This window comes from Idiotropiscis lumnitzeri, chromosome 19 (genome assembly GCF_059441095.1).
Source record: "Idiotropiscis lumnitzeri isolate Australia: NSW breed Sydney's pygmy pipehorse chromosome 19, RoL_Ilum_1.0, whole genome shotgun sequence".
In the NCBI taxonomy this organism is placed as follows: domain Eukaryota; kingdom Metazoa; phylum Chordata; class Actinopteri; order Syngnathiformes; family Syngnathidae; genus Idiotropiscis; species Idiotropiscis lumnitzeri.
In genome coordinates, this window is record NC_142409.1 from 5,737,099 (window position 1) to 5,751,161 (window position 14,063).

General features: G+C 39.6%; 1 protein-coding gene across 5 annotated transcripts in view; it reads right to left on the reverse strand.

The window, feature by feature from the left end:
* The window catches only part of kcnh2b (potassium voltage-gated channel, subfamily H (eag-related), member 2b), a 133,733-nt gene that overhangs the window by 15,955 nt on the left and 103,715 nt on the right, over positions 1-14,063 (reverse strand). For all 5 annotated transcript variants that reach the window (XM_088282445.1, XM_088282446.1, XM_088282443.1 and 2 more), the window contains 3 exons: positions 1,608-1,787; positions 1,235-1,338; positions 831-969 (listed from right to left, as the gene is read on the reverse strand). In XM_088282445.1, coding sequence (XP_088138571.1) covers positions 831-969; positions 1,235-1,338; positions 1,608-1,787 — 423 coding nt within the window. The remainder of the gene's footprint in view (positions 1-830; positions 970-1,234; positions 1,339-1,607; positions 1,788-14,063) is intronic.

Here is a 14,063-nt window from a genome sequence, read left to right on the forward strand (position 1 = left end):
TTCTGGGCAACATCAATGAAGCGAACCTCCCAGGCATCATTAGAATTTGGGGAGTTTCTCCATGTATAACCCCTCCCTCCCCCCTTCATAAAATTGCAATAAATAAGATAAATAGTAATATTGAAAAGTTTCACTTCAAATGTCATTACACAAAGATTAAATACCACTTTGAATAACCCCGGGCCGAGCTGCACTCTAGTCAATCATCCTTGGCCTCAGTGGTTTTGGTCCTCATTAAGACGTATCCTCAGAGGGTCTCTCACTTTCTGACTCTTGGTTGGCCTTCCTCGCCTCTTCAATCTCTTGCTCCAGCCCCGGAACTCGGCCAACGTCATTAAACCACCTTTGCAGCCTCACTTGTATTCAAATGATTCAAATTTAAAAATATATGCAGCTGTGACAAACAATATCACGGAATTATATTATTATCACTGGAAAAGTATTTCCAATTTGAAAAAAAAAAGAAATCCTAACCACACAAAGCATTTTATTATTTAATTTTGCTGTGTTGAGTTGCTTCATATGTATATGTATTTTTTCTTAAAGGTACTCTAAGTCCATGGGCCTCGGATTTATATGGCAAGCATTGTTGCCACCAACACACAATTTTTTTTGTAATCGCAAAAAAAACAACAAAAAAAAACCCAACAAAAAAAACCTAATAAATAATCCGTCAATTATGGATAGCGGCCATATTTGAGCACTATAAGGCATCAGATCAATTTGTCACCTCAAGTCTTGCTCAATGCATTACTCTCTTTTTTTTAAATTTTCTAATTTTGTGAGAAAGAGTACACTCCTCCACCTTGACTTTTTCGAATGCATCTTACCTCTTCCCCACTGCGATAAATTAGAAGGTCGAAGGGAATGGCGGCCACCATGTCAATGAGGAACCAGCCTTTAAAGTAGTGCACGGCGATTCGCAGCGGATGGCTCACCACCTCATCGTTAGAGTTCACATATGTTGTCCTGGAACAAAAGAAAGCAGGTAAAGCCAAATATCACTCAATTAGCAGTTATTGGTATGTACACTTAACATCCCTCATATTTAGGTCAGAATTTTATTATATTTTTTCAGGGATAACGCTCCCATGAAAAATTATAATACTTACCCAAAAGATATGAGGGATTTACTCACTGATGAGTGTTATTTCTATACACTAACTTTAGAAAATAAAATGATTAATTAAAAGTCTTGTTCCTTAAGTGTGTAATTATGGGCTGCAATTCAAACCTGAAGTTGATGAGGATGTCGATAATAAACATGATGTCCACTATGAGGTCCACCACATTGAGAGGAGAGCAGGAATAACCACAGCGCTGCATGGCTGCTTCTTCCTGCCATGAGAAATGGATATAAAAAGACGGATGTGTGAATCTTTTGCTTTCAGATAGATGAACATACACAATCTGGACAAAAATACCAAATGCTAAAGATGGATGGAAAAAAAGGGAGCAAGTTTATGTCCAGGAGAGTTTTTACGCGATTTTAAAGTGTGGCTGGAATTTGGCTTTGTTTATTATCTCAATGTTGTCATTCATTTCACGACATTTGTGGCGTCCCACCCCTTGAAATGCAAATTTGTACGAGTACTTCCATTCCACACCTGATCATTTAGAAGGAAAGCAGCTGAGTAAGGTGTCAGGATGGCAGTGTAGATGACCAGAAGCAGGATGAGCCAATCCCACACCGCCTTGAAGGGACTGTAGTGCAACACGGTCCAGCTGTGGATGCGAGGAGCCTGGAGTTTGTACTCTGGCAGAACATCTGCACCCAGCGACAGCACCTGGGAGAAAGGGAGTACAGAAGACCCAAAATGCTTACTACAAGTCCAATTAGCAACAATTGGGCGGAAGTAAAAAAAAAAAAAAAACACATCTATGGTGGAAAACGAGATAGCAACACAGTGAGGTCTTTGTTTGTGAAGGTCTCCTTCTTAAAACTTATTTGCAAACAGTGGATGTGAAATGTCAAATTGTCGATTGGGTTAAAATAAAGCGCAGATGTGTCAAAAGGAAAGCATAATATGAGTGTGACGGCAAGCTCATGCTTATTAAGTTGGAGAAGTCACACACGCTGATAAGTTAAATAGCAAAATACAGAATATCTGCAAGTAGTGATGGGAAAATGAAGCTTCGAATTTTCTTCATGAACCAGTTGTTGTATTTTTGAGTCCTCTAGATGGCACTGTTGGTTTAAATAAAGGGATTAAAAAAAATGGCAAGTCAGTGTTCTTTCAGCCCAATGTTGAACAGAAACTGTTTCCAGAAACAGATTTGAAGCTTCATTTACCCATCATTATCTGCAAGTAATTGATGCCCCTCCCCGGAAAAAAAGCTAATGTAATTACAAAAGTTGCCACCAGATGGTGGCAAAGTACTACTTTTCTATTCGACAAGTCCTCTCACTTCAACATAGTTCCTTGTCCCCAAGATGCCACAAGACAGCAAAGCACTTCTTCTATATTACATATATTACTTTGACCTGAATTTGAAACGTGAGTGTGAATAGTTGTCGATGTGAATATGCCGTGCGATTGATAACCAAGGACTACCTTGCCACTCTCACCAAATCAGCCCCAGTCTCCCCCATGACAAGAACTATACAAATGGATGTGCAAATGAGTAAGACGCACTTCAAAACAATATAACCACCCGTGTTTACAGAAAATGCTGATGTCTCAAGATGGTGGTGTGTTTCTGTGTATTTTGTATACAAAGAAACCGATTACCTATATTTGATGGTGCTCTCTCGCTTAAAAACTCAGAGAAGAAATATGATTTTGGGTATTACACTGCAGAACCTAATCGCTTTAGTGGCTGTAATATATTCCAGCATCTGCACTTGCAGGAGTGAATCCGTGACAGAGGTATCAGGGAAGCCTGCCTTGTGTCTCTGCCTAATAGAATCAAACAATGAACCGCTGCAGCGCGCCTTGGGCTGAAAGAATACTCAGCATCAGAATGCATTTTTGATAGTCCACACGGAAGTGTGAGCCAGCTGTGAAGTGAATGCATAACTCACACACACAAAGAAGCAACTAAGCTGCCTTGCAAATCTTGCGGGGTTGTTGTCATGTTCACAATTTGACATAATCTTTTATTGTGTCAAAATAATACCAAACATTACATTGTATGCAAATTCTCACCACTCTTTCACCATTTTTGGAATTATGGTATGACCTATGAATATTACATGGAGATTTAAAATTATGCAGAAGCACCATACTGCAATAAAACAATAATACGTTTAGGCGGCCATATATCTAATCAGTCTGCAAATCTTTTTTTTTTGTGAGTCGTGCTAGACTCACAGTTACTTTTTAAGTTATTAAATTGTGGAGTTCGAAATAAAACGATTATATTATACGATAAAACACTCAGCAGATCAGAGCTTAGTGTGTTTTGATGATCTATTTGTTGGTGTTGTAAACCTGATATAGATGGATCCACTGAGGAACCCCCCCCCCCCCTGCCACACCCCTTTAAAGGCTTTCGAAATTGTTTTTACTAAACTCGTGCTAAGCTTAATAACAATCACAAAGTGTTTCCCGAAGCCATTATTTCATTCAATTGGAGTAGAATAATCAAATTAAAACTTCGGACTTATTTACGGTTCGTGCTCAGGGATCATAAACAAAATAGTTACCATAATAATAATAAAAAAAGAACATGTTCTCGACTCAACTCTTTGTTTTAATTTTTGCAAACCTAAAAACAATTCTCTTGTGATCATCATATAAAAATGTCTAATATCTTCAGACTAGAACATTGATTTTATTCTCTGGGGCGGAGCTCCAAAAATTGCATATCTTGATGCTACTTAATCAAAACTGCCTGGGTGACTGTCAAAAAATATTTCCACCACATTTGCATGCCTCTCTCCCATCTTACAAGCAACGCTCCTTTTTCCTCATTCACCTATAAACATTATTCCAGCCTCCTGGCTCGCTATATCCTTTGGTCTGCCCAAGACCATTCACTCTCTCAATATCTCTTCCCCACCTTCTCTTATTTATTCTCCTCTTCACTTTTATTCTCATTATAACTCCCATGATCCAGCTACACTTTGCCAGATGCGGCCCAATGGCACACCACAGAATATTGAGGCAGCCTAAAATTACCACAGGAAGTGTTTCTAATGTTCATCAGCCATCAGAAATATATAAAAGTATATCTATCTAGTTAATGTTAGAATATCGTTTTGGCATTGTATTGTGGCCACTTGGTGCCCAATAATTTATGAAGTGAGTTGAGGAGCCTCATTGAAACATATATTGTTGAGGGTTAACATTGTAGAAAAATATTTCGTTGTTTGAAGGTTAAAAGTTCACATGTCAAGACACATTTGAGTGCCGAGATGCAGAGTTGACTTTGTGTACAGCTGTCTGCCCAATAAAGAAGACAGATTTCCAAAGTCACCTCTCGTCATGCGCTTGGAATCCCCTGTGCAGCAAAAAACATTTTTCAAATCATCTTTGACCCCGACGTTGATGGGATTCATTTTGCCTGCATCAACAAGTCTGCTTTGGCCAATCTCACAGGGAGCAGACACAATTGTCAGGAGGTGCTCAGCTTCGTGGGTAATTAAAAATTGATTCAATTAATCGCGTGACCATAATTCATGTCCTGCTTCTGTGTAATGCTGTCACTGCTGACCCCAAAATACATGACGACATAATTGTAATTCTATCATGAATCCATCCATCCATCCATCTCGGAGATTGCTTGTCCTGATTCGGGTTACTCATTTGTAATTTAATAACGGATATGATTTTATACGGAAGAAGAGCATGCGACAGAACAACGGAGCTTTATTTATGCAAGCACATTCATTCAAACTAAAATGAAGACAAAAATATGTTGATCATTAGAAGTATTTGTGTAATTATGTCTGGATGTGTTGGTTCTTACTTCGTGATGATGCAAAACAGCAATCTGACAGTCTGCTTAAGTGTGAGAACGTACATAAGAAGAATATGTATGAGGTAAACGGCAGCTGAAGGCACCAAGAAGGAAGAACTGCTTATGATGCAAGTTTTCATGTTGCGATTACCGAAGGACTTAAAATAAACTCACTCACGCAGGCCAACAAGGGACATAAAAACTAAACCGAAAACATTTGTGTTCTAGAGCTACAGCGCATTTGTTTTTTGATACTGCCTGATGGCTCAGATTATTTGGACACAATGGATATAAAAAGTCTACACACCCGTGTTCAAATGCCAGGTTTTTGTAATAGAAACAAACAAAAAAAAAAAAAATCAGCCCAACATAAATTATTTAAAATACCCTTTTGATCATTAATGCTACCTATAACCTGTACAACAAAATCCATTTATTTCTTTAGCATTTAGACCGGACAGGTAAAATAAATAAATAAATAAATAATTGTGCACCCCCTCTTACAGCTACGATGTCAATCATTTGCAGAATCACATTCCAATTTATGCTAAAATGGGAGTCAGCACAGCACATTATTTTAAGTGTCTCTGATTAACCCCAAATAGGTCAACTGTTCTAGTAGGCTTTCCCCAACTTTTAATTTTGCTTTCATCGAGCTATTACAAACAATTCATGATTCCTCTCACCTTGTCTAATAATCCCAGGTCCATCTGATACAATTTAAAATGCAAATGAATCGCAATTTATTGATATAAATTGGGGAAAATGTACGAAAATTAATACATTTGAACAGAATTAAAAAAAAAAAAAAAAGGCATGCATGCATGCAAATGAATGCAACAAATATTACCGGAATCTGTTATTGTAAAGCAACATCAGACACTTCATTAGGTACACCTGCTGTGTAAAAGGACATTCAATATAAGGGTTGTATCAGAAATGTGGCTTTGCTTGAAACTGTTTCATGGGGTGTGTGAGCCTTTGTCCACCAACTACAATTGTGACAGTGAATTCTAATGTGATGTTTGGTAAAAATAAATATATATATAAATACTTGCGTGCATAATGGAATTTGACACGGTGTCATTGTTCTGTTATCAGATATAATAGCTGCTGACCAAGTAACTTCGGCCTGATCGCCAATTGCAGGGGAGCAATAAAAAAAAAAAAAGATAATTCACACTCACTTTCATACCAATGGGCAAATTTGAGTCTTCATTTAACCGTATATTCAAGTATTCGTAGTGTGGGAGAAAGCTGGAGTAGCCGGAAATCCCAAATAAGGAAAACACGAACAACACAATAAAAACAGGCTTGTGCCAATCACGTGACAGCATCTGCTGATCTTTCACATGGCCTGTTCATAAATTCACAATGTTTCCTTTAAAACACCCAATATGCTGCTCTGCCTCAAAAGCCTCTGCAAACACGGTCAATATTTCAAAAATAGCAACTGGTCAATAATTTATAGTCAAACAGTCAGTCAAACAGCACTGCTCATTCGAGCCTGTACTCACTATTACTTACATTCTGTCCTGGCAAGAAGCACATCAAATTTTCAGAAGCCTTCAGATTAGATTTCTACGGTAAACAAACCGGTCTGCAAACAATATTTCGAAAGCAATTCAGCCCATAAGTTTCATATCTGTTTAATAATGCAATATCCAATCATGTCTGTTTGATATTTTTGCAACTGGGGAATTGACCCAATATTGACCGAAAGTACACATATGCAACCGAGTGTCACATCAGGATATATATAACTTAGAAAAGGTCCAGTCCTGGAAAAAACTACAATCGACAAATTGAGCTCTCCAGAGCATCATAATGGATAGTAAACCCGATTGATTGCTAAATTTCCTGTGTATACTTATTTATGACCATGAAGATCAAACAAACTATGAGGAAGCTGTTCATCTTAAAATAAGCCGATAGCCATAATAATTAATGGTCTGATATTAAATAATGCTTAGCAGTTCATCTTAATCTTTATCGCTCACTCACTGTCTCATTAAATTCCCTTTACCTTAATTAGGATCATAAAACTTTTCCGGACCTCATCTAGGTGCTCTGACCTTCCTTTAATCTCAAAATTCATCCCTGAAATGAATTGACTTGCTCCTGAAATTGATGAGCCTCAACCAGATATGAACTAAAGTCCAACGTCACCGTTCAGGTCCGAGGAACAAAAACGGTCCAATGTGGCCAAACGAACTAATAACATCAATCCATTTTGTCGACAGCACAGTCGGTTCAGGGTCACGGTGTGCAGAACTGACGTGATCTGACAATTACGTGTGATTATACTAAAACGACTGTGTTGGGTAAAGCTTGAAACTGATATTGCACATGCTACTTCCAAAATAAATATTCCGGCGGTACTATTGTATTACTTTTAATGTACTTGATGCGCTAGTATTCTTCAGATAAGAGATCTAACTTGGAATACAAGACAGCAACAACAACAAAAATTAGAAGACACAATTAATAATGGATCGTTTCCATGTAACGGGAAGTGTGTGTGAGCCAGAACGAAAGCGAATGAGCGAGAGTGTGTGTGTGCCTGCACTTTCATCTTCCTGCCATCTCAATCGCCTTTGGGCCTGACCTTTTTCTCTCTGGCCCCGACAGTTCTCTTGAAGGCCGAACAAAGAAGCACATTTCGCCAGTCGTGACGCCTCTTCCTCTATCTAACTCACCACAGGTCCTCTCTCCAATTCTCTCAACAGATGTGATTTTTTTTCTCTGCGTGTCTCCGTCGTTTTGTTCCAAGATCTCATTGCCCTTACCTCGTATTTTAACCCCGACCGAGCCTGAGCAATCTCCTTGATAGCGAGGCTTGAAATATTAAAGCAGCGGTGAAACACTAATAAGTGCTGTAGGGCCACTGACATTGTGCGCATGCTGCCGACACACACTCGCACATGCATTGAGGTGGTAATCTACAGAACACAGACTTCGGAGTCGGGTTTTTAATCTCCTCTCACTCTCTGTGCAATAGTCAAGTATTCAACCAAGTCAGAGGGTGGTCTTAAAATCCAAAACGCAGTTCAACAAAGATTTAAATACGTGTTGAAAAGTGAAAACGGAACCTATTGACTTTTTGGGGACACATTGTTGCAACGGATTCCGATTTTACAGAAAAAAAAATGAGATGCCAGAAAATGCGTTGACAACTGTACTTCTTCATTTGCACCGTACACTTGGTGCGATATTGATGAGACTTGATGACACACAGCTACGGCTTCAGTTCACAGGGCTTTTTAAAAAGGGAGCTGCATGTGATCAGGGGATGCCATCATGCATTAACATTCAAACGATGGAATCAGGCCACTTGAATCAAAGAGCAGCTGTGTGGAGTCCACAGAGGGCCATACAGTACACAGAAGATTGGATACTTAACTCATTCACTACCAGCCGAGTAAAAAAAAAAAAAAAAAAAAAAAAAGGATCTTTGACGTATTTAGCCGTCATTGGTATTGAATGAGTTAATATGCTTCCTTACTGTATGATGCCTACGTAATAGAAATGATTAGAGCGTGTGGGCATAATCATTGGATCACCTGAGCCCAATTTTGTTAGCATCGAAACATTTGTGTCATTTATCAAATAATTGTCTCCCGAAAAAAAAAAAAATCCAGTGCAACTTCCTCCAGTTTGTGGGCAGCTCCATTCATTGAATCTCATCAGCGTTCTTCATAACGCCACGTGACCAATCTGACCATGAGTCATCTCAAAACGGACCATGAGATTAGAAACAAGCCACAAACTGAATTTTGAAAAAGCTGTCTGAAAACAGCCATGCAATTTCTTTATGCTTGTGTGTGTTAATCAAGACATGCCATGTTTTTTATTATTTTTTTTTTTTATTGAACTTTTCGGGCAGAAAATCTGCCGTGCAACAAGTGGCCTTACAACAGGATCCTGCTGGTTTATGAGTCATATTTTAAACAAATATTGACAATGATGTACAGAAATAGTACTTGAGTGGTAAACTGTCAAGGACAGCAAGGGCATCTCTGCTGCCCTAAATTACTAAGCTACATTTACGAACTAAATTCTAAAACTGTATGTATGTTATTATTATGTTATTACATTATTTCTGCCATAAACTGATAAAAATCATTTTGAAATCAATGAAACTTGTCAAAGATGTTTTTTCTAAAGTATTGTGCTGCATAATATACACATCAAGTACACACCATTAGTGTCACAGCCAAACAGTGGGTGGTTGGGGCCCCCAGCTGCCAACCCTGCCCAATCACAGGGTTGGCACAGCAACACAGACAACCAGTCACACTCACATTCAATTTAGAGTCTTCATTAATCTAACATAAATGCTTTTGGACTGTGGCAGGATGCCTGAATATCATTCACGGGCATCATTTTACCCCGAGACTTCAGGATTGCTAACAATGATAAAAACTCATCCATCCTTTTTCTATCATGATTTTTTTCCCTCGCTTCCCTTCTTCCTCAATTCTTCCCTCATTTGCTGCTTGACCAAATGACGCACATGAATAACAAACCATCTATTCAGGGCAACATCCTGTGATTGCAGGTAGGAAACAATTGATAGTTTCAGCACCTCAATAATATATACAGTTTCGTCTCCTCCTCGACAATACCCTTCCGATCCTTCTGTCTCCCGTCGAGAGAAAAAAAATATCTGGCCCCCTAACAGTTGGGTGACAGACACAGGGTGCGTATTATGTCTTCCCAGAGGATTTCGACATCTAAACCAAGCTGAGCTGAGTCAGGAAAGCATGCAGAGACGACGAGTGAGATTTAAAAAAAAAAATTAAAAAAAAAAGGAACCTTTGCTTGCTCCGAACACATCCACGTTGGTTGAGCCTAAGCTCCCATAGATGCATATACACATATGAAAGTACATGTCCCAGACAATTAACACATTCGGGCACCCACTGGTACCTAAATATAGCGACATTAAAGCAGCAGTTTGGATTCTGCTCCCCCTACACATGAAGCAGAATTGACTCTTACACCCCTGCGGTAAGAACAAACCAACACTGGTGAACATACGTGTGTGATTGATCATCAGAAATGTCAACATGAACAAGACCTGCATTTGCTACCCTGCTGGCATCTTACATTGAGAATTGTTCCACCTTTGTGTTTATAATGGACATTTTAGCTTAATAGTACATTTACTAAATATATTGTTTTTGCGATGTTTTTTTGTTTGTTTGTGTGTGTGTGTGTGTGCGTGCAACACCATCTTCTGTCTAGGGACTGCAGGAAAAAAAAAATAGTCTGTTTCTGGTATAATTCGTGAAATGTTTATCAATATCAATATGTAATGTCCCCATATATTTATTAATTAAAAAATACATTGTATTTATGTATTTATTTATTGCTAAGAACACTATTAAAATGTAAACACAGTTAGTTTTGTTCCTTAGGACAAAGAGGTTGTGTCGCTATGGCAGGATACACAGGACAGGTTGTAACTCTCACGAGGTGTCCTGTTAAGGTCCCTAAAGCTATGACTCAGCCGCAACTCCAATAACTTCTATTTGTAGCGGCAATGTAGCAAATGTCAGAGTTGTTGCTAAATGTGATAAAACATGAAACACGTCAGGGAGTGACAGACTCGGAAGCCCAAAGATGCTGAAAAACACTTATTGCAAGATTAAGGTGTGAAGTTATGTTTCTTCCGCTATACAGTCATTCATACTGTCAAGGAACTGAGGAGCAAATCAGCAAAACTATTCCGATTTGATATTATTGTAAAATGACTAGCCATTAAATTTCCCTCCTGCTTGTCCTCATCAGAGCTCAAATTATTTTTCTCCAGAGCAGATCAATGAGGAAAAAGAAGATAAACTAATCTTTTAGAATCAGCCGCCCAATTAGCCGTATTCGTGTAATTGCCGTTACAATGACTATGAAAAACGCACACCATTATCACAATAATTTGATTATTCTTTTTAAACTTAAATGAACAGCTTGATGGTCCACCGTCTTACAATAATGAGACGAGCATATTTGCTGTTGGCTCACCTTCTAAAGTGGGCTGTATTAGTGGAGAAACGCGGACATTGCTCATGTTAGAGAAGGCTATAACATAATATAATGCATAATATAGTAACGCTAATAAAGAAAAAAAAGGGCAGATTTTTGCATCGATGGATGCTTCGGCTTTGCAACTGTTTGCACACAAAGAAAGATTGTTCACATGGTCATGAGATCCTGCAGATTTGTGAGGGTGGATTTTAATTGCCTTGAAAAGAAAAAAAGGAGAGAACTCATTTCATGTAATGGTTGTGTCCTATTTCGAGGTTTGCCAAACTGTTGCGTAACTTTAAACAGAGGAAGCAGGTACATTTAAAGCTGAGGGGGCTTTCAGGTGTCATACAGGGCCAGTCTGAAAGCTGTGTGGGAGGAAAAGAGGATAAGAGCGAGAAGAAGAAAGCAGCAGAGACGGAGCCAAAACTGGAAATATGAAATGCTCGTCAGCATCATGACTACAAACCATATACCAGGAGAATATGCTCCTTATTTGATCCTTGACTCGAGTCGGATCCCAGACAGGAAGCTCTAACCTTATGGTCTTGTTTTGAACGTATGTGTCTTTAAAATTCGTACGGACGAAACTGATGCCAGTATGACTATTAGTGACACTAAGTCACGAGTCGAGTCACAAGCAGATAAAATGTTTTATTGACTTTTTTTTCGTAGTCATTATATGGATTACTCTAAAAACACAAAATCAATTTCCATGAAACACGGGTCAAGAAAGAATTTGGTGAGAGTCCGGATGAAGGTGGAGATGCAACATTTAGGTATGTAAACAAATTAAAGGGGAAGTAAACCCCAATTGCAATAATCTGTTCTACGCACCTCCACTAGTGGACGCATTATGAGTTAAAGAGCAAAATCCAACAACCATTTTCTCACATCTGTCAACTGAAAATGACATCAGTGTTGCTCAGGGCTCAGGTAACGACCAATCACGGCATACCTGTTTTCTGAAGCTGAGCCATAATTGGACACTGTATAATAATTGACATTTTAATCAGCATTTAAAATGTATAAATATTTTAGTAGTTTTTCTCTTCCGATAGATACGGTTGAGGCTTGATCTTATGCTGTACTAACACAAACAGCAACAAACCAAGCCAAGCAAAAGAAATTGTACTTAAAATGAACGTCTTCATCAACATTTGTTCATCTACTGATGAAATGCGTTCCTTTTGATGTTAACTGTACACTCACTTTTACACCAAAATCTAACTATTGCTATGAAATCAGCTGACTGCCCTAATGCTGCTGCTCCTGTTAATAGAAACACCAAATATAGGACAGTGGCTTCTCATATATTGCCCCTATGTCCTGCTGGTTAAGATGACGTGATAGAAAGCGACTCGATACGGCCTGGAGAAACTGCAGGGAAGAAACCAACAGCAGCAATAACATAGGGACCGATATCAGCGTTTGAAGCAAAACAGATCCAACTAGCAAAGCATTTCAAAGTACGGTAATGCTTTCGCCGTGCCGACTGTGCAGGTGTTTTGGTTATTTTTGTTTAGTCATAAACCTGACAGATGGGCTGCCTTCACTGAACATGTGCGAGATCTTATTTTTTTTAACACCTTCAATATGATTAAAAAAATGAACATAGCTGCAGAGAAAAGAAACAAGAAGTGTTTTATTAAGCCGATTGATCATATCCAAATAAATGGAGCTACATATTTCTATGCACTCATTGGTTAAAATAAAACTACAGTACAGCGAATGCTCTTTTTGAGAGGTATGTTAATCATACAGACTATATTCAGATGCCATCCAAACGTCTTCAATCAAACAACGTCGAATCTCCTTGTTCTCCCAGTTGCCCCTCTCTCGCTCTCACCTCTCTTCCTTCGGTGGGCAGATGCGAAGGGTGCTCTCTCGCCTCCCACCCACGGCGACAAGAGCTTGGCAGGCCGGGCGGGCGCGGCATTACGGCGTGCGGGCAGCAGCAACTTGGGCGCTGATCTGCGGCGAGGGCTTTAGCGAAGGTCGACTGGCGTAGGAAGACGTTGAGGAGCTTGAGGAGCAATGGTAGGACCATGGTCCTCAGCGGCGACTCACCGTGGTGGGGTCAGGGTCAGGGCGGCCCCCCCGAGCATCCGTGACCGCTGGCTGTTCAGACCCTCGCCAAGACTTTACGAAGTGGTGCTGCAACACCAAGGAGGTCACAGTTCCACAGAAGCCGTGGAATAATCGTCATGCCCCGAGGCACTTGGACGAGTCACATGGAAGAGCCTCCATCCTGCTATTTCCTGCTCGGCTTCTTGTCCCACATGTTCTTGAAACAGCTTCTTCCAAATGCACTTCAGTCCGCATCTGATGTGGCTTCCCTTTACATACCTCAGATGAGATCTCAGCTGGCTTTTAAGTCCTGATTAAACCACCGCTGGCGTCACCTCTCATTGAGTTTCTTCGACTGTCTTCCACCCACAGCGTGACTGCTGATGGCTGCTTGGTTGTTAACTCAATAAATCAGCATGCAACAGAGAAGAGTGGAGGATGAAGAGCAGGAGGAGGAGGAAGAAGAAGAGGAAAAAAAATGGATGGCAGCAGGAGAGTTATTTCCCATTAGTTGGAGATGAAGCCGGGATGCTGTTCTGCTGCTGAGGGTAATAGCGCTGTACTGCTAGCGTGGTGAGAGAGAGGTGGAGTGAGAAAAATCACTGGAGGAGAGCGAGGAAATAGAAGGAACATGTTTTGGCAAGTGTTTCATAAAAAACGACAATAACTAGAACTGCAAGCGGCTATAAAGCACAGAACAGTTGTAGCTTCCTCACAGGCAAACTGACAGTGTAGCTATGTCATCTTGTCCGGAAAGTTCAGTATTTTGTTTTTTTATGTTTAAAAAAAAAAAAAGCCAACTTACTATGAAAGACGGACGAGTTTTAAAATCAGTTTACCTCTAAATTGCAGACTAAATGAGGTAGGTGACATTATGTCACAGAGAGTGTAAGTTACGACTGAAGTTTTTGGACCCTCCAAGCCACCATAATTTGTTTGTTTTCCACGCTCGTCCGTATATTTACATAACACACCGAGCAACTTGTCATTCTTTGAACAGTGACAAATGCTAGCTTCGTCATTCTGCATTGGAATCAAGCAGCACAGCGATCCTTAACATT